Below are 22,060 nucleotides of genomic sequence, written 5' to 3' on the forward strand. Positions count from 1 at the left end.
AAGTCTAGAGTCCAAGATTTTTGCCGGCAGATAGCAATTCGTGCCTGATTATGGAAAAGGGCAATAAATAAAAATGTATTCTTATTAAACAGAAACAGAATATTCTTTTGCAATACCTTCTTATTTTCATATTTTATTATGACTTAAAGGAGGCCATTTGGCCCTTTGAGTCTATGCCAACTGTGGAGCAATTCCAGCAGCTCCTGCCTGTATCAATTGCTTTGTAAGCGGGTCCCTCCCAAATAACCATTGTCCCCCTGATTTTCCTACCACCTGCCTTCACAAGGGGCTATTTACTGTAGCCACTTAACCTGCCAATGGCTATGTGCATGAAACTAAACAGCTAGAGTTAGCACGAAACTACCTTGTAACTTTATAAACACCTTGAGGCGTGTAATTCCTTTTCTCCGATGTATAAACAAGAGAGGCCACATAAAGTTTATAACAACCTTCTGGACAATGAAAAGTTTGCCAAACCTTTATTTCCCCGTGAAGGCAGGACCCTATAAACACTCTTCACAGAGGTCACCTGCACATTGGCACATAAACAGCTTGACAGCCACGGGGCAAAACCTGAATTACAATGTTCAAAAGAGCATGAGAACTTCAGGTGGCACAGTGGCTGCCTCACGGCGCCAGGGACCTCAGGTGCTGTCTGTGTGGAGTTTGCACGTTCTTCATGTGACTACGTGGGTTTTCCTCCAGGTTGCTGCGGTTTCCTCCCACATCCCAAAGATGTGCAGGTTTGCAGGTCCATCAGCCTCTGTAACTTAGCCCAGTGTGTGATTGGCCAACTGCTGTGATCAGTTGATCATTGGTTGGTGTGGACTTGATGGGCCGAAGGGCCTGTTTCCACGCGGTATCTCTAAACTAAACCAAAGTATAAAATAAAAACGTGGCCATTCTCTCCACTTGCTCAAAAAGGTCTTGAGTGATATTTTACCACAATGTATTACAATGACTCTATACCCCTTCATTCCCTTAATATCAAAAAATCTGTCAAAATCAGCCTTGAACAGACTCAATGACTGAGCCTCTAAAGCCCTCTTGGGTAGAGAATTACTGAGGCTGACCCACTGAGTTACTCCAGCACTTTGTGGGTTTTTTTGTAAACCACCATCTGCAGTTCCTTGTGGCTAAACAGACTACAATAATTATACAAAATTGAGTAAAAAGAAGAAAATGACTGCAAAAAAAGGGCATTAATGCAAAAATATACGTCCATGATCGTGCAAGAAGTGGCCTCTCAACCTGAAAATAACCTGTTTTACCTGTTCCCTGTTTTCTGTCAATGAAGCGATCATCAATGATCCCCTATATTATGTGCACCAGTTTTCTTTAATAATCTCTTATGTAGATCTTCTGAAAATACAAACGCACTATGTCAGCTGCGATCTTTTATTTATTCTGTTTAAAGCCTCAAAATCTCCAATAGATTTGCGAAATATTATTTCTCTTCAAATATACCCAGTCATATTATTCATGTAAAAGGAGCAGAATTAGGCCATTTGGCCCATCAAGCGTACTCTGCCATTCAATGCTGGCTCAATCATCCCTCTCAATCCCATTCTCCTGCCTCCTCCCTCTTTTTGCTGACTGGTTAGCATGCAGCAAAAGCTTTTCACTGTACCTCGGTACACGTGACAATAAATCAACTAAACTAACATAACCACCTGATGTTATTTTCTAAATATTATCACCTTTTCCTTTATAATAGATTTTCCCTAACTCCTGATGTCAAACTAATTCAACGTTTGTTTCCTTTTTTCTTTCTCCCAAGTCAAGTCCAGTTAAATAGATGGTTACATTTGCTACAGAAAAGCAGCCTACATAATCACAGACTATTCCCACCCCGCACATTCCAGTACCTCCCTGCCCCCTTGAAAGCATCATCACCAGACTCAGGAACAGCTTCTTCCCCTCTGTCATCAGGCTTCTGAATGGTCCTTCCAGAAGCTGGGCTACTGTCCGACTTACCTCTACCCCATTGCGGACATTGGACTTTGTCTCTGGGACTGGTGCGATACGATGCCGATGATGACTATATCCTCTATATCTCTCCATTCAATTTACCTGAAGAAGGGTCTCGTCCTGAAACGTCACCTTTTCCTTTTCTCCAGAGATGCTGTTTGATCCACCGAGTTATTCCAGCTTTTTGTGTCTATCTTCAGTTTAAACCAACATCTGCAGTTCCCTCCTCTACATTAATTTTACCTATTGTACGAGTGTGGCTTGATTATCTTTATGTATAGTATTAATCCAATAGCATGCAAACAAATCTTTACAATGTACCTTGGAACACATAACAACAATATAGCTAAGCCTAATGCTATCTCCAGTCTAAAGGAAGGAAATCACCTCCACGGCCATCTCCTTCAAAACCCGTAGATGCAGGTCACCTTACAATTAAATTGTCCAATACTTATTGATTTAACTAATGATAATTTCATCGGGCAAATAGTTCCCTCCAGACCTGCTATTGTTCATTATGTTCAGGAGTTGCCAGTAACTCAGTGACTCATATTAACTGTAGATAGACGCAAAATGCTGGAGTAACTCAGTGGGTCAGGCAGCTCTGAAGAATAGGGATGGGTGATGTTTCGGGTCAGGACCTTTCTTCAGACTGAAGGACCTAGTTTTTCTCCAGGGTTGCTCCCCGACCCGCTGAGTTACTCCAGTACTTTGTGTCTATCTTTGGTATAAACCAGCATCTGCAGCTCTTTATTTCCTCATTTTAACTTCATCCGGCCTTTTATATTTGTACATATCTGTGGTCTATGTTTGTGTTATTCTCGCTGGATTATTATGTCCATTTCCTCTCCCTCAATGGTTCCTTTGCCAAATTCTGAAACTTTCCCAACCCTCAGGCTTTCTGTATTGTTGGCAAATGTAACTTCTTTTCTTTTGATCTATTGCTATCTTTAAATTTTAATGATGGCTATGGCTGGAACATTTTTTCTGCCGTCTTTTAGTCGTGGGAGAATATCGATACTACTTGTGAACAATGCATTAATTCTGTAAGAGTTAGCAGCTGTTGTTTACAATCTATCTCCCATGCTATCTTCACAGTATGTCTTGTTCACAAGAAGGTTATAGTTCTATTTTTGTTTCCAAAGGCTTCTTCTGTACTTGATCAATTAACCCTTTGCCATTTTTAAGTTCACTTTAGTTTAGAGGAACAGTGCGGGAACAGGCCCATTGGCCCACCGAGTCCGTGCCGACCAGCGATCCCTGCGCACACTTAACACGATCCTACACACTAGGGACAATTGAACCTTTTAATGGGAAGATGGTACCTGAAAACCGTGACCTCCGGGTTCAGCAACAGCTTCTTCCCAAGGACCATCAGACTATTGAACAGTCCTAACACCAACCAACACAAAGACACATAATGCTGGAGTAACTCAGCGAGTCAGCAGCATCCCTTGAGAACATGGATAGGTGACATTTTATGTTGAGACTCTTCTTCAGACTGATTGCTGGAGTGGGGAGAAATAATCTAGAAGAGTGGAGGGGCAGGACAAAGCCTTGCAGGTCATCAACTAAACTTTCTTTTCAAACTACGACTGTCTTGGTTGCATTGGGGACTTTTGTTTTGCAGTAGCATTGCTTTTTTATGTATTTATTGAACTTATGTTTTATGATGTTATCTATTGAGTCCTGTGATTATATACCTGTTATGCTGCTGCAGGTAACAATTTTATTGTTCCGTTTCAGTACATATGGCAATTAAACACTCTTGACAATTGACTCTTGATACCTTTGCTCTTCTAACGTCCTGCATTAAGATGCATCTTAAAACATTTCTGTTCGAATATCTTCTCATGTGGTTCAGTGTCAGAGTTTGATTGGAAAGCCCTCCCTTAATATCGCTTGGAATGTCTCTCCCCATTAAAATATTTTTAATATATCGTTCAGGAATCTTATTCAATCCTTTTTCAAATTAACTCAGTTTCTTTCAAGCCTTAACTCTCCCAATTCAATGATAAATTGGTTCTGGCATCAGCTAACAATCAGGTCGATAAAATATCACCAGTCTCTGACATTTATGAAACAAGATGTCTTCCAATTGAAGCACAAAGAAAAAGCACAAGCCTCCATGAAATTAATCTTTATTTCAAAGTAACTAGTTATTGGTATGAAAAGCATTTCAAGAATGCTGGGCTCTAAATCATTGTGAGTCTTTTTGATTTTTTTTTAATGAGATAAATTGGAAATAAGAGAAAGAAAATGCTCCCCTTGTGTTTCAGAAATGAGTAACCTGGGATTTCATTGTGTTGTGTGGCAGGGTACTATGAAAGCCTTCTCCAGAGACTCCAGCGTTGTCACCAAGGAGATACCATCACAGGACTTCTGATGCTGTACCCTAACTATGTTATACATGTGGTGGAGGTGAGGCTAATAAATGGTGATAAACAACAAGGGCAGCCTTGCATATAAAATGTGTGACAATGTACAGATTTCAGCAGGATTTCAGGTTTAATGCGAGCATTATGTATCATTAGATATGTCGACACGTCCTGAAAATAAATTCACATAAATGGTGATTCTTCTCTGAAATTACAAAGTTGTCACACATTGGAGGTAGAAAAGTAAACCTGCAAGTGAATCAAAGTGGAATTGGACAGATTATTTTTGCTGATTTAGCTTGATACAAACTATGTGACAAAATAAATGAGCCCACTTCCCTGTATGTTCAATCTTTGTGCTTGGTAAAGGGAAAAATAACAAACGACACTAAAGACTTTCGGAGACGGTGCCAAACGATGGCAGCTGTGCAGAATGAGCAAAAGTGGCAGAGTATTTCTCTTGCAAATCTGTTAAAAGGTGGCAGGCAAATGGGACGAGCTTAGATGGGGCATCTTGGTCGGCAGGGCAGCGTTGAGACAAAGGGTCTTTTTCTATGCTGTGTGACTCTACAACCATAGGTGGAGTGTTCAAACATCAGCTCTGTGTTAAACCTTCAATGCAAGATGTCATCATAAGGAGTGAGTGACTGAGAGAAAATAAAATAAAAATAATAATTTGGCTTCACCCACTTCACATGTACTCAGCAGTTATTTAAAGTTGGCTTGGACTTTTGAAGTCAACTATTTTGCAGTACAATCATTGTACCTTTGCACTGTCTATGATTGTGCTTATCTATAATATAATATTACTGGATCATATCCAAAACTAAGAATGTCACTGTGCCTAGGTACAATAAAGTATCATCACTATCTTGATATATGGTACGCAGAAAGGTAGCTGGGAAGTATAGGTACGAGGAACTGCAGGTGTTGGTTTACAAAAAAAAAGACACAAAGTACATTGTCCTCCAGTATTGACATTTAGTTCGACACTATAAAATGTGTTGGTGATTTTGGTGTGGTTAATAACTTGAATAAGAATGGTTTATGGTACATTTTTGCGTCTCTGTTTGATGCGTGTAAATGTCGGGCAGTGCTGCATGTGGAATTTCTCAGGACGGCAAACATTTTTCCTTAAAGCACAAAGTGCTGGAAGAGTTCATCAGGTCAGGCAGCAGCTTTGGAGAGAATTAACTGGCGACGTTTCAGGTTGGGTCCTGACCCCAAATGTCGCCTGTCCATTCCCTCCGCAGATGCTGCCTGGCCTGCTGAGCTCAACATTCCAGCATCTGCAGTTCCTTGTGTCTCTAAACGTATCTCCTCAGGGTGCAGGATAGAACTAGTGTGTGGGTGTTTGCTGGTCAGCGTGGACTTGGTGGGCCTAATTACCTGTTTCCACACTGCATCTCTAAACTAAATGAAGCTTTGTCCTGCCTGCTCTTTCTTTCTTCTCCACACTCCTGTTTGGCAGAAGGTACAGAAGCTTGAAGGTGTTCACCACCAGACTCAATAACATCTTCTTCCCTTCTGTTATCAGGGTTGTGAATGGTCCTTCCAAACGGCAGTGTACTGTCTGATACACCTCTACCCCATTGTGGACATTGGACTTTGTCCATGGGACTGATGCACTACAATGCTGAGAACTATATTCTGCACTCTATCTTACCCTAAGTTAAATTTAACTTAATTTATGTATACCTGTATTATATCTAATCTGTTTGAATAGCATCCAAAACCAGATTGTTTCCCTGTAACTTGGTGTACGTGACGATAATAACCCTAACTCTAAACTATCCCGGGTTCTCTGGGGGTTGGCTATCACCTCTTGTGCAACCTGCAACACTACCCCTTTGTGAACAGAAACATTCCGCCCCCCAGCTAGTTCCAGAAACAGGCGTACACCAACACTTGTGTGTCATTCACTGGCACAGCTTTGGCTTTGGCTGGCTGTTTTGTTCTATAAAGTATTTGAAAACTAAATTAGTTTTAAATAGTTGCAATACCATTGGGTATGTATCCTTATTGACTGTGCGATCAGCTGGCACCCCAGTGAAGTTTGGGAACTCAGTGTGAAGGGTGAAGGGGTCCACCTAGCCAAGGATACAGCATGGAAACAGGCCCTTCGGCCCACTGACTCCATGCCCACCATCGATCACCCATTCTCACTAGTTCTCTGTTATCCCTCTTTCTCATCCACTACCAACATACTTGAGTCAGTTTACAGAGGTCCATTAACCCACAGAACCACATATCTTTAGGATTTGAGAGGAAACCGGAGCTCCTGGAGGAAACCCACGTGGTCACAGGGAGGACATACAAACTCCATACAGACAGCACCCGTGGTCAGGATCGAACCTGGGTTTCTGGTGCTGTAAGGCAACAACTCTACTGCTGCACCAAGATGCTTCTGTAAATTGCTACTAGTGTGTTAGACATGGGTGAGAAAGTTGGATACCATAGAATGGGTGGTGGTCGATGGGCAGTGTGAACTTGATGGGCCGAAGGACTTGTTTCGATGCTGTATCTCTAAACTAAATTAAGTACAAATGTCTCAATAGTATTAGCTGAGCTCTGTGGATTTTCCGTAAACCAGACCAAAAAAAAAACGTTTAACTTAGTCCAGTAAATGTTTTCAGATTATTCATGCAGTGTATCAGATGTGACAGGTTAAGGATCCATTACTATCAGAGTATAACATTAAACACTAAACCTGTATATAGGTCCGTTGAAATTTGACTTGCGTAAAATATTTTCCTGTGGAACACCTTTCTAAACCTACCTCCTCTGTAATTCAGGAATTACCTGTATTCACCTTCAGCTTCTGAGAAGCCTTATTCCACCATTTACATTGATGGCAGTCTTTTACATTGGATGTTAGTTCCCATCGCCAATAATGACCTCAGTTTCTGACTGCATTACTTTCCGTAATTAATACTTGAACATTTCCCAGTGATTTGCCTACAATTTACTTTAGACTTTAGTTTTCGATACAGCATAGAAACAGTCTCTTCAGTCCACGCTGGTCTGAAGAAGGGTTCGGCCCGAAACGTTGCCTATTTCCTTCTCTCCATAGATGCTGCTGCACCCGCTGAGTTTCTCCAGCATAGTTGTGTACCTATCGATCACCCGTTCACACTAGTTCTATGTGATCCCACTTCCTACACACTAGGGCCAATTGACAGAGGCCATTTAACTTACAAACCCGTGGACCTTCGGGATGTGGGAGGAGAGTGGAACACCCGGAGAAAACCTATGTGGTTACAGGGAGAACGTGCCAACTCCACACAGACCGCATCCTAGGTCAGGATTGAACCCGAGTCTCCGGTGCTGTGGAACTGTAGCTCTACCCACTGCACCACTGTGCTGTTACCCACACATTTTCCAGTGTTGAGATAAGTTTACATTCTCCAGGCCTGTACTATTAATAGAAAGCCATGCTGCCGTCTAATTAAAATGAAGTCTTTGGGCTATTTTGTAAGAGTGTTTGCTTTGTTTCATGAGCTTAGTTCTTTCCTGTTCAAGGCAGCTTCAGGGTTATCATTCCATACTGACTGCCCCCACCCAGTTGAACTCAAACCTTCTCATTACACCTGACATTTGCTAAACTCGCTCAATCTCATTTTTTACCCATTGAGTCATTTGTTATTTTTTTAAATGAAGTGATCTCATTCTTCAATAATCTTTGCACAAAATTCACCCCTTGCTTACCATTGATGGTCCAGGGATGATAGTCACTCTGGCCACTGATAGTCACTCTGGCCACTCTGATAGTCACTCTGGCCACTCTGATAGTCACTCTGGCCACTGATAGTCACTGGCCACTCTGATAGTCACTCTGGCCACTCTAGTCACTCTGGCCACTTGGGCTTTTGTAGGGGAATTTGTGGTACTCAGCGGGTCAGGCAGCATCTGTGGGGAGACCACATTTTGGGTCAGTATCCTTCTTCACACAATCCAGTCCCCCCCCCCCCCCCCCCCCCCACAGAAGCTGTCTAACCCATTACTTTCCTCCTGCAGTTTGTTTTTCACTCAGATTTCCAGCATCTGCAGTCTCGTGTCTCCATTGTAGTATTTAGAGCAACTTTATCAATGTGTTGTCTTGAACTAGAATCCAAGCTAGAGTCCAGGTTTTAATTTGTGCCGTATGTCCTGAAATGGAACAATGAAATTCTTACCTGCTGCAGCACAACAGATATGTACACATAATGCTGAGTCTACACCATAATAGACAATTAAAAAGTTCAGTATATAAAAAAACAAACAATAATAGTGCAATAAATGACAAAACCAATGCCCCCGACTCTATGTAGTTTGGAGCCCTGTTGTAGGGTTTAATAGCCTGATGGTTGTTGGGGGAAAAAGCTGCTCCTGAACCTGGATGTTACAATTTTCAGACTCCTATACCTTCTTTCTGATGGCAGGAGTGAAATGAGATCGTGACCAGGGTGGTGTGGATCTCTGATGATGTTGGCTGCCTATTTGAGACAGTGACGCCTCTAGATCCCTTCAATGGTGGTGAGGTCAGTCGCCATGATGGCAGTCTTTACCACTTTTTTGCGATTTTCTTTGTCCTTGGGCATTCAAATTGCCGAACCAGGCCATGGTGCAAGCAGTCAATATATTCTCTACAGTACGCTTGTAGACATTCTAGAGAGTATTAGTCAACAAACCGAATCCTCAATCTTCTAAGGAGGTAGAGATGTTAATGGGGTTGTTTCATGATTGCATCAGTGTGCTGGCCCCAGCATTGATCTTCAGAGATATGCACAGCCAGAAATGTGAGGTTTGTGACTCTCTCCACCATCGTCCCATCGATCCTCTTCTAAAGTCAACAATCAGTTCCTTTGAGAAAGCACCAGTGTCACATCAACCAAACAGTTGGACGATTCCTCGCCAACTCTATATTCTGTACAACCTGTAGAATCATGTGGTCAAATAAATGGCCAATGGATTAAAGGAGGTTTAAGAGAAAGAGGAAGAAACAAGCTTCCGTTTCGATGACATCTCAGAGTCTCAGAACTTCCTACATTGCTTCACTTTGCTTTTATTTTTAAAAGAAGTGTCATCAAAGTTGTAGCATGAAGTCTAAAGTGCGAATCTGATCGAAAACGTCACCTGCCCATTCCCTCTTGATGGGCCAAATGGCCCACCTGCTCCTAACACTTATGATTTCTGATCTTTTCATTAGTTGTGATAGATTGTATTCTGTGGTAAAGGAGGAATCATTTCAGAATTGGCTCATTGCAAACTGGAACTATGCTTCCCTTTGATCTGAACAGGAATTGAACAGAAAACCAGTATTGTATCTTCCTCTCGTTTTATTTCCCTTTAAAGATTGTTCCTTAAATAAATGTGTGCAGGACAGAAATCTCAACACCAACTATAGATTAGGCTTTGCCAGGTTGCACAGAGGTGTATGTTTCTCTTAGCTCATTCTGCATTGTAATCGGCCTGATATTCCTTTGTGAGTTGTGTATTCCTTTTGGTAATTTGCGTCCCGTTACTATTTTGGAGTTGACTCAGCGTGTCCCCTGTCTGTGTCCACACTTCCACAACCCTGGGCAAAAGGAGAATTCCTTTGTGAACTTCACTGCTATTCCCTTGAGATCTGGATCCCCTGGCACCTGGATTTATTAAACAAAGTGCTGGGGGAGCTCAGCTGGTCAGGCAGCATCTACGGGGGGAATGGACAGGAGATGTTTCGGATTGGGACCCCCCTCTTCAGTTTTAATCTGAAACCTCGTCCGTCCACCCCTCACGGATGCTGCCTGACCCGTTGAGTTCCTCCACCTGTTTGGTTCTTTGTCACAACTCCAGCATCTGCAGTTTTTTGTGTCCCCATCGTAATTTTAGTTTAGAGACACAGCACAGAAACAGGCCCTTCGGCACACGAGTCCACGCCGACTATCGATCACCCGTAGATTTCAGTTAATATTAGATAGGCTCATTTATGGTGAATCTACTCCATGGTAAGGTCAAATGTTTCAGCCAGTAAAAGAAAATAACCTGCGCATAGTTCAGCCGAGAGTTTTGTAACGATACAACACAAAATGCTATTAACCAGGTGAGGCATCTAAACCTGCTTACTCACAATAATGCCTCTGCTTGGAAATGGGAGTTAAATGTGATTGATTGCTATGGGGAAACAGTAAACATTTCCTGGTCTCAAGGCCAATGGAGATTAAAGAGGAGTCGCAAGGAATGGCAGATGCTGGTTTACAAATAAAGACACAAAGTACTGGAGTAACTCAGCAGATCAGACAGCATATCTGGAGAAAAAGGATGGGTGACGTTTCGGGACGGAACCCTTCTTCAAACCGAATATAGATTAAAGCTGTTCTCTCGAAACAAAATGTACTTGTACCTACAGCTGAAGAATTTCCAAATTGTTCAATGGAGTTTTTATTGTCACATGTGCAAATGCCAGGTGGGATTATTTTCTTACTTGCAGTCCAGTCCTGTATTCCCATCCCACATCCCGATTAGCAAAGTGTACAGCAATAGTCTACTGAGCCCGCATGCACAAGGTGCCATGTTTAGGCCTCATTTTCAAGCTCCAGCAAGCCCCAGGTTGCTGCGAACTTCCAGACATTGTCTTCCATGGGCGCCATGTCCCTTTGTGCTCTGGGGGCCCCTGCTGCAACCAACTTTGAAGGCAGGGCCGGCCAGACCCCAGTTCCCTCACCTACCAGCCTGGCCCCTCGTACAGCTGTCTGCTGTGGGCTGAAGAGAGGATTTCTCCATTACTGATAGCAGCCATCTTCACGGACTGGGATAGACAGAAGAAGCTGGTGTAACTCAGCGGGACAGGCAGCATCTCTGGAGACAAGGAACGGGCGAAACGTCACCCATTCTCTCCAGGGATGTTGACTGCTGTCCCGCTGAGTTACTCCACCTTTTTGTGTCTATTTTTGGTTTAAACCAGCATCTGCAGTTCCCGCCTACACATTTCATGCACTGGGAGATTTTAATCAACATCCATTCAACATTTTCCATTTAATTAAGTTAATTCTCGGTTGACAAACCGTAGCGTGAAGCATCACAAAACAATCCGTGAACAACACGTTAACTTATATTGTAATAACTGCATCACTGTGGAATTGAATTTGAGTGTGATATTCACCAGTGTTGAAACACAATATGCTTTAATCTACTTACCTTTGAATGGAATGAGCTTGTCAACAGAGTTGGGTGTTGATTATTAAATTTCGTACTGATGCATCCATGCGTATTTTATATGTCTTACAGTGGTTATTTTAAGACTAGATTGACTTTTTACACAGTGAATGTTGAACTGTGAACTAACATTGGCAACACATCTATCCAGGCTCAACTTCTCCAGTTGAAATATTTTGAAGCAAGCACTGTCCACCACAGCTAAAGGTGAGGCCAGTTAATGACACATGGAATTAAATTGGAGACAGGGACGGGCAGGACCTGCAACGTGTCATTAGCCCACGATTACATTGAGCTTGAAGAAGGCACACAGGAGATTTGTTGCCATATTTGTAGTGACCAGTCAGTGCTGACGATGGCTTATTTTAACACCTCTATGTGCCCAGCATTGTTTCAGGTAGCAAACCTCAGTGGAAGATAGCCAGCTATAATTCAACCCACACTGATACCACTCGAACAGCAGCTTTTATTTCCCAAAAGAAACTTTATTCAGAACAAAAAAATATATATAAAACAAGAATGTTCTAAGACATGCAGTTTTGTAGGATTGTTAGCTTCTGCAAATTGCCCCCAGTGTGTAGGACATAGAACCACTAGTGTATTGGTGAACATGGTCGGTGTGGACTCGTTGGGCTGAAGGACCTGTTTCCATGCTGTATTTCTTAAGTTAAGCTAAACACAGCATGGTGGTGCAGTGGTAGAGTTGCTGCCTTACAGTGCCAGAGACCCGTGTTCAATCTGACTACAAGTGCTGTCTGTGCGGAGTTTGCATGTTCTACCTGTGACTGCGTGGGTTTTCTCCAAGATCTTCAGTTTCCTCACACACTCCAAACCACGTACAGATTTGGAGGTTAATTGGCTTTGGTAAGATTGTAAATTGTCCCTAGAGGGTAGCATAGTGCTAGTGTGTGGGGTGATCGCTGGTCGATGTGGACTCAGTGGGCCAAACTCCCTGTCTCCGCTCTGTATCTCTGAACTGTGCAAAATCTCTTCTGATATTCTCAGCGTCTACACATGAATTAGTGTCATATTCAGTAGTGTTCATAACTATTCTCCAACCAAGCACCCTTGCCACTCAAGTAGCCCCCTGGGGTGATATCCCTTCCATCGTTTGAAGGGCATCTCCACCACACTCTGCCCCCCCCCCCCCCCCCCCCCCCCCCCCCCCCCCCCCCCAGCAGCGGGAAGGAACCTAGACTGTGGTCCTCTCCCACAGAGCCTTCAGTGCGTCCTGCAATCTGGAGCGGGCCAGTTGGCAACATCCCCCGACGGACATCTCACTCCGCTGGGAAGTCAACCAGGTTCGGGCGGAACAAAGAGCATCTTTCCCCGAGTTGATGATCTTTCAGCAGCACTTGCTGTTCGTCCCCGAATATGTGACTGTGTCTCCACAGACAGCCCGTAAACCAGAGAGCCTTCTGTTACAAAGATGTGCAGGATGAACCGTGACAAGGGCCCTTGATTCATTCCCAAATCCCCGAAGCAAAACTTGCCAACTGTCTCCTGTCTATGCAGCGGTAGTAAGATTCCAACCGTACAAGAAGGGTGGCGTTTTGTATCTGCAAATGGTGCTGACCTCTGAGTGTGTACCAGAGGGCAGTGCAACTGGTAATGACACATTGAGGTTTGTGTTGGATCAGTTGACTCAGTAATTTATCATATTCTCAAGGGTTGATCAGTTTATTCTGTGACTTTGGAGATACAGCGGAGAAATAGGACCTTCAGCCCATCGAGTCTGTGCTGGCCAGTGATCACCCCATACACTACACACTAGAGACCATTAACGATTTATTTTACCAACGGCAATTAACCCTCAAACCCCAAATTGCACTGGATGTAATAATACGACCTCACTACTCAGCTGCTAGAAATCCCTGCGCCTCTTGCTGCTTACATTGCATCAACTGGGGAGGATGCTGAATATCAGATGTTTAACTACATATGCAGGGAACATTTAGAGTGGTTTAATTCGCAAAAATATGCCACCCATTCACATAACCCACTCGAATAAACATATATTTAGAAAGATGCAAAATGCATTTAGTTGACCTTTTCCATTTGCTCACAGTCTTCCAGTGATGTGCTGTATTCAGTAATCCAGGATCTAAGCGACATGCAGAAACAACAAGGAGAAAGGTAATCCATAAGCAATGGCGCACTATTCTCTCTTCATTCTTGGGTCTGATCGTGCTGTGATCATGTTGGGCAGGAGAGAGGTGCTGTGCTTGCTTCTCCATAACATAACAATGCCACTTTCAATTTGTTGCAACTGCTTACAAATTCAACATGTAAATAGTTAATTTAGTTAAAATAGTTAGTTCATCAGTCTGAAGAAGGGTTTCGGCCCGAAACATTGCCTATTTCCTTCGCTCCATAGATGATGCTGCACCCGCTGAGTTTCCCCGGCAATTTTGTGTACCTTTGTAAATAGTTAAAGTGTGCTGCCCTGAAACTAATCCAACGGGCGGGAATATAAGTTGTGCCAGTTGGCAGTTCCTGCTGTAAATCTTGGCAATTATCTACTGTAAAGATGTTGAGTAACGATGCAAGTTCGTTCCGGCTCTACTTTGTTTCAGACCATTGCATTTGGACTCCAAAATCCTGGTGATGTCACACAATATTCCCAGCAGACTGTTCCAGCAGTGGGAATATAAAGTCCTAAACATCTCAGCAAAACGGCTGGACGATAATTTGCAAAGGGAACCAATAGACAAGATCATCAGTGAAACCCTCACTCTGCTTCTAAAGCTGGGGATGCACATGCAGAAAAAATGCAAGGTATCCATTGACAACAAGCTTTGTTTTATTTATTTAATTCCACTTCACTGGCTCCATTGTCTAATTAAATACGTAAGCAGCTCTTGATTCCTTTCCTCTTCCACATCAAGCTAAACCACATTTTTCCTTTACTCTAACAGTTGTGCCTTTGTTGTCCTATACTATTACTCCAACACCTTGTATTTTACTCAAGATTCCAGCACCTGCAGTTCCTTGTGTTCCCATAGTAACACAGCTCCAGTTTCCTCCCCTGTCCCATCAGGCAAGAGGTACAGAAGTGTGAAAACGCAAACCTCCAGATTTAAGGACAGTTTCGTCCTAGCTGTTATCAGGCAACTATCAACAACTAGAGAATGGCCTTTAGCTACCATCTAAATCATTGGAGACCGTCAGACTATCTTTAATCAGACTTTACCTTGCACTGTACATTATTTCCTTCATCATCTATCTGTGGACGGCCCGATTATAATTGTGTATAGCCTTTCCACAGACTGGATAGTACGCAACAAAAGGCTTTTCACTGTAGCTCAGTACACGTGGCACCAGGCAACTGGCAGCATTGGATCATCCCTGCTGAATGAATGAAGGTGCTCTGTATGGTGCATATGATGCATATGATCGTACTAATGCATTGAAGAACAACAACTGAGTCACTGCGTTGCCATCCATATTACTGTGATCATTAGTGTCTAAACCCTATCACAAGCAGATAAATAAATCCGATTTAGAAGAATGAGGGGTGATTCCATTGAAATATATTGGCCCCTAAGGCAATAGGGCAGATGCTGAGATTCGTTGGGAACACTTTGAATAAGTGGGTTTAGACTTTGGACTTTAGAGATACCAAGCGGAAACTTCAGCTCACTGAGTCTGCGCCGACTAGTATTCACGATATACACTGACATTATCCTACACACGACAGCCAATTCACAAACATAGGCATAGAAACATAGAAAATAGGTGCAGGAGTAGGCCATTCAGCCCTTCGAGCCTGCACCGCCATTCAATATGATGATGGCTGATCATCCAACTCAGTATCCCATCCCTGCCTTCTTTCCATACCCCCTGATCCCTTTAGCCACAAGGGCCACATCTAACTCCCTCTTAAATATAGCCAATGAACTGGCCTCAACTACCTTCTGTGGCAGAGAAGTTTTACCATTGACAATTTTACCAAAGTCAGTGAACCTACAAAGCTGTACGACATTGGTAGGAAACCGGAGCTCTTGGAGAAAACCCACGCAATCACAGGGAGAAGGTACAAACTCCATACAGCCAGCACCTGTAGTCAGGATCGAACCCTGGCCCCCGGCGATGTAAGGCAACAACTCTACCTCTGCACCACCGGGATGCCTTTTTAGTTACAAGTCTATACAAGAATAGTTACAATATTAGGGGCGGTGATTGGAATCTGAGGCACATAGGAACTTCTCATGTAGGGTAGGGAATCTCTGGAATTCTCACTCAATTTTATAGACAGAAAATCTATTTTGACAAATGAGCTGCAAAGATTCTGCACCTGCCTTGAAACTGAGATTTTACTTTGTGAACTAAAATATTGTTGCACGTACATAACACTGAATCAGATTACCCAATGTTAACCATGACTTTGTTTCAAAACTAATATGCATCAGCAATAGTATTGCTTCCGGCTGATAGATTGTGCAGAGTTGCAACCCGTGCAGTTCTAACGGGTGAATGACAGGAGAAACAAGGAACTGCAGATGCTGGTTTACAAAGTGCTGGAGTCATTCAGCAAGTCAGGCAACATCTCTGGAGAACATGGATAGGTGACTTGTCACAGACTTTTCCAGACTGATTGTGTTGGGGGAGGGGGGAGAATGCTGCCTTACATCACCAGAGACCCAGGTTCAATCCTAGTGTGTGTAGGATAGTGTTAGTGTGCGGGGATCGCTGGTCGGCACGGACTAGGTGGGCAAAGGGCCTGTTAACGCGCTGTATCTCTAAGCCAAAAGGTGAGTGAGACGTAGCATTATTTCCTCATTACTTACATTGTCCAAAACCAGTTTGATGATAAACTGCATGGTTTGGAATGTTCACAGATAGTTTCCAGCAAGTTCTGGAATTGCCTTGTGAAACAATGGAGGAGGCCCAGGACAGAAAGGTCAGTGTGGGAATGGGAGGAGGAGTTAAAGTGTTTAGCAACCGGGGGATCAGGTAGGTTTCAGCGGACTGAACGGAGGCGAAACGATCGCCATAAATTCCAGCACACACCAACCTTGTTGTATTTGAGTAGACTACAAGTGTTATCTTTCTCAAGCAAATAAGTTTAGTTTAGTTTAGAGGTACAGCATGGAAACAGGCCCTTCAGCCCACCGAGTCCATGCCAGCCATCAATCACCCGTCACAAAGGTTCTTTTGCTTCTGCTCCACATACACTAGGGGCAGTTTACTGCAAGGACCTTATGGCTATAGGATCTTTGGTTTACAGAGGCCAATGAACCTACAAACCCGTCGCTGTTTGTGACGCTGGAGGAAACCAGAGCACCTGGAAGAAATCTGGTCACAGGGAGAATGTGCAAACTCCGCACAGATGGTACCCGAGGTCAGGATCGAACCTAGGTCTCCGACGCTGTGAGTCAGTGGATCTACCAGTTGGTCCACTGTGCCGTCAAATAGATGTTGTGAGTGAAAAATACCACGAAGGTCAAACGTGTCCGTTTTCTCCTAACACTGGCTCAAACTTAAAGTTCAGCTGCTGGTTTATGTTGGAACAGCATTGCGGCCAACTATGAACAATTCTGTAGGTTTTAGTTTAGTTTAGAGATACTATGAGGAAGTAGACCCTTTGGCCCACTGAGTCCGCGCTGAACAGCGATCCCCGCACAGTAAAGGGGCTGTCCCACTTGGGCTTCATTTGCACCTCACGCAGACGGCGCGCGAAGATTTTGCACATCCCATGGGGCGCCGCGTTCAACCGCGACTCACTCCCTACGTCACCACGCATCATGCGCGCATCACACGCACGTCACAAAGCGCACGTCGTGATGCGTAAATGATGTCGCGTAAATGCCGTGCAAAAAACGCCCAAGTGGGACAGGCCGTTAACACTCCTACACACTAGGGACAATTTACATTTATACCAGGCCAATTATCCTGCAGGCCTGTACGTTTTTGTACTGTGGGAGGAAATCGAAGATCTCGGAGAAAACCCACGCACGCGGTCATGGGGAAAACGTGCAAACTCTGCACAGACAGCGCCCGTAGTCGCGATCGAACCCGGGTCTCTGGCGCTGCAAGCTCTGTAAGGTAGCAACTCTACTGCTGCTGATAAACAACATTTATTACCTCCAATCATTTACTATTTCTCCTCTTGTTTACATTCTTTATTCCTCTCTGTAGGAATCCCACAACAGTCCAACTGATTCTGTGCTAGATGATGCCCCTGAACTGATCGTCCCGCAAAATCTCATCGCTCGACTCCTGGAAGCTCGTGAACTTTTAACACCCACCCAATTCCTGCACAATTATGGAGCTCCGTTAAATGTAGTTATGGACTCAGGTAAGCAATAATATTGGCTGAGGTAATATAACTTGACAATTCCTGTCACAATGCACTTGACAATGTGATATGTCACTGGGCAAAATAATAAAACATCAAGAATTTATATAATGAAGCTAAAGGTTTATATCACAACATTTACTTCAGATTTGGTTTTGAGAAGTGACTTAATCATTTTTACAGGAACCAGCTACAAACCTATATTGCATCAACCCATTTATCAGTTAGTTTTGTTCAGTTTTTCTTCCAAAGCATCAGTGATCCAGATTGAAAAAACCTTACAAAGTATTGTCCTAACAAGTTAGTTAAACAGTGAGAGGTGGGGACAGGGAACGCATTGCCAAAGGTGGTGGTGGAGGCGGGTACAATGTTGGTGTTTACACAGCCTTAAGATCGGCGATATGCAGAGAATGAGAATCATATGCAGGCAGATGAGATCATTTTAACTTGGCAGCATGTTTGGCACAAAGTTTGTGGGCCGAATGGTCTATTTCTGTGCTGTACTGTTCTATGTTTAAAAGTACAAGTCCACCATCAATTTTCCAGCACCCTTGGTTCCAGAGCCTTGCAGTGTTGTTCATTTGACTGGACCATCAGTGGTCACTGCCTCGAAAGGGCTGAGATACCAGCCCGCAAAGATGTCCTCGGACGTCGGCTATGGGAACGGATTTGCCGGCTCCGCAGGGGGCAAATTTGATGCCTTCTCCCCATTTCCCCTGACTCTGCTATCTTGAAGAGCCCTATCCAGCTTTCTTGAAAATATCCAGAGAACTGGCCTCCACCGCCCTCTGAAGCAGAGAATTCCACAGACTCACAACTCACTGTGTAAAAAAGTGTTTCCTCATCTCCGTTCTAAATGGCTTACCTCTTATTCTTAAACTGTGGCCCCTGGTTCTGGTCTCCCCCAACATCGGGAACAAGTTTCCTGCCTCGAGTGTGTCCAAACACTTAATAATCTTATATTTCAATAAGATCCCCTCTCATCTTTCTAAATTCCAGAGTATACAAAAATTGATAAGCAAAAAAGCTGCGGATATTGGAACATTTTTCAACAGAGCAAAAAAGGTAGTTGCGGATATTTAAGAGGGATTTAGATGAACAGGGGGTTCAGGGATGGGATACTGAGCAGCCATGACATATTGAAGGCGTTGCATGAAGGGCTGGCCTACTCATGCAAAAGATTAGTTTCAACAGAAACAGAATATATGGAAACATGGATTAGGAGTATATATGCAGGGAGAAACAGTGAATATTTCAAGCCCTGGACCCAGATATTAGATGCAATCCATCAACGTCTCTACTTGAGGAGATTCAGTATGTCAACAAATACTCTCTTGCACGTCTACAGCTGTACAGTAGAGAGCAAGTTGATTGGTTGCATCACGGACTGGCTTAGCAACTCAAACACCTGGGAACAAAGAAGATTGCGTTGATTATCGAACTGCAAAAATAAAACTAGTTTCTCCACTATCCTGTATCTCGTCTCCAAGGCCCAGAATATTTGCTTACTTTGTTGCAACTGTTTTCCATTAATTTGCATGAAATGATTTGCAAGTTAATAATAGGTAGATCCTTTGAGTAATACTTTGACCCCTGAAGAGTCAAGAGTGTTTCATTGTCATATGTACCGAAACGGAACAGTGAAAATCTTGCTTGCAGCAGCACAACAGATACGTAAACATATTACTCTGTAAAACCCATAATAAACACCAAAAATGTTAGTATCTATATTACTAAAAGTCTGATCTTGACCACTTCCTGTTGTTCTGTTTATTGATTTTAGAAAAAAACGCTGCCACTTACGGCTGTGATTTTTGGCCATCTTACTCAGACCCCCCTCCGCTGCTCAGGACAAGAGAATTTTTCCCATCTATGAAAAATAAAAGAGTTATTCGTGTTTTAAAAATGTTGAGATTCTCTCTCCTGAAGGCCGCACCCCTTTCCAGAGGGACTATAAAACCCTACCTATAAAACCAGTCAGTCTCTGCATGATGAGGAAAAAGAGGGTCACTTCTCTCAGTCTCTGTGAATAACACTGAACACATGTCTACTAAACTGTGAGTGGTTTTACTGACCTGTCAGTGCCCTTAATGTGGTTTGAAAATATAGTTTGGATATGCTAAAGCGGTGTTGCTTCTGGTTTGGAAATGTTAAAGTTGTGTTCCCTAATTAAAGTTGCCTTGCCTAATTAAAGTTGCCTTGCCTAATTAAAGTTGCCTTGCCTAATTAAAGTTGCCTTGCCTAATTAAAGTTGCCTTGCCTTCTATATAATTAAAAGTCTAATCTTGACTACTTCCTGTTTGGCTTTTATATTGATATTAGAAAAAAAGCTACCACGTACTGCTGTGATTTTTGGCCATCTTACTCAGAGTCCCCCTCTGCTCATCGGATGCTGAGGATTTTTCCCATCAATTAAAAATAAAAGAGTTATTAGTGTTTTAAAAATGTTGAGATTCTCTCCCCTGTCAATCAAGCCATGAAGACCACGCCCCTTCTGGTGGGAGGGGGGGGGACTATAATACCCAGAGGGGGCATGGCTCAGTCTCTGCAAGATGGAGATGGGAGAGGTCACGACTCGCTGTCTTTAGTGGCCATGCACACTACTTGAAATGGTATGAAACTGCACTTGAATTTGGTGAACAGCTCACCAGCCGTGAGTGAGTGAGCTGCCAGCCCAAGAATCCATTCGGCCCACAATGTCCATACTAGCAACCTGGAGACCAGTCCCTTCAGCCCACAACACCCATACTAGCGCTCCAGAAAGCCCCCCCCCCCCCCCTCCCCCCCCCCCCTGGCCACCAATATTGGAATGTTGGCAGAAGTGAAATGAGAGTGTGGCCAGGATGGTGTGAACTTTTTGAGGCAGCATCACTTGTAATGGTGATTAAATTAGACTAGATTATCTATTTCAGTAAAATACAAAGTGCTGGAGTAACTCAGTGGGCAGAATCTGTGGAGGGAATGGATGAAGGGAAAGGCGATGTTTTGAGCTGGGATCCTTGTCCAAACTGATTGTAGTTTGCAGGAGGGGCGGGAAAGCTGGAAGGGAGGTGGGAGGCGGGACAAAGCCCGGCAAGCGATGGGTGGATATGGATATGGGGGGGGGGGGGGGGGGGGGGGGGGGGGGGGGGGACAGACAGATGGGTGGACAAAGTCTAGAGGTACAAAAGCATATAAATGGGTGTCAGAAGGAGAGAAGAGGAGTGAGATGTAAATCCAGAGGGAGGAATAGAAGTGGAAAGGGTGGGAGAAATGAAAGAGGGGCGAGCCATGTGGAATATGAGGTGCTGTTCATCCAGTTTACATGTGGCCTTACCCTGGCAATAGAGGAGGCCCAGGACGGAAAGGTCAGTGTGGGAATGGGAAGAGGAGTTAAAATGGATAGCAACAGGGAGATCCCGTTGGCATTTTTAGTCAAGATTCCAGCATCTGCAACTACTTGTGTCTCTCTAACTATTTTGGAATATTGTTATAATGTCAACCTTAAATCATGCTCTTTACATCCAGACTTGAAAGTGTCCTTGATGTTTTAATTTTGCATGTTGTAAATTCAGTCTGAAGAAGGGTCTCGAGCTGAAACATCACCCATTCCTTCTCTCCAGAGATGCTGCCTGTCCCTCTGAGTTACCCCAGCATTTTGTGTCTATCTTAGGTCAGATAATACCATACATGTACAATTAAGTAAAACTCAAGAGCAAAGAGAAAGCTACGGAGTGCAGATGATAGTTGTCAACATTGTAGCGCACCAGTTCCATAGACAAAGTCCAATGTCCACAATGGGGTAGAGGTGAATCGGACAGCACCCTCGCTTATTGAAGAACTGTTCAGAGGCCCAATAACCGAAGGGAAGAATCTTTCCCTGGGTGAGGTCAAACATCTGAACCTTCTGCCGGACGGGAGCGGGGAGAATGAGGAACGGGCGGTGCTGAATGTTTGATGAGCAGTTGTGCAAGAATCCCCAATGTGGGAAGGAGAAATGGGCCAAGAGCCCCAGTGGCAGCAGCTGGCGTTGGCCCCCCACCCCCCTCGCATAGTATTGATGGCAGTGTTTGTATAATCACCCCACAGTCTGGATCAGCGGGAAGAGCACGGAGCAGATAGGCGGCGGCTACAAAGCCGGGATAACAGACATTTGCTTTTCAAGATTTAATAGAAGATGCACAGTTGTTTGTTTGCCGGCAGCTGCCACAAAGCAGAAACCCCTCATTTAGAGCATTACAAAATCAAGAACTCC

At 43.7% G+C, this 22,060-nt stretch overlaps 1 protein-coding gene across 3 annotated transcripts in view; it reads left to right on the top strand.

Moving 5' to 3' along the window:
* Positions 1–22,060, top strand: part of LOC129708093 (testis-expressed protein 47-like) — a 28,379-nt gene that overhangs the window by 4,285 nt on the left and 2,034 nt on the right. For 2 of the 3 annotated variants that reach the window (XM_055653651.1, XM_055653650.1), the window contains exons 3-6: positions 4,289–4,392; positions 13,594–13,661; positions 14,102–14,319; positions 17,665–17,826. In XM_055653651.1, the coding sequence (XP_055509626.1) occupies positions 4,289–4,392; positions 13,594–13,661; positions 14,102–14,319; positions 17,665–17,826 (552 nt within the window). The remainder of the gene's footprint in view (positions 1–4,288; positions 4,393–13,593; positions 13,662–14,101; positions 14,320–17,664; positions 17,827–22,060) is intronic. The other variant, XM_055653652.1, reaches the window with a different exon arrangement.

Source organism: Leucoraja erinacea, chromosome 23, assembly GCF_028641065.1.
Source record: "Leucoraja erinacea ecotype New England chromosome 23, Leri_hhj_1, whole genome shotgun sequence".
In the NCBI taxonomy this organism is placed as follows: Eukaryota; Metazoa; Chordata; class Chondrichthyes; order Rajiformes; family Rajidae; genus Leucoraja; species Leucoraja erinaceus.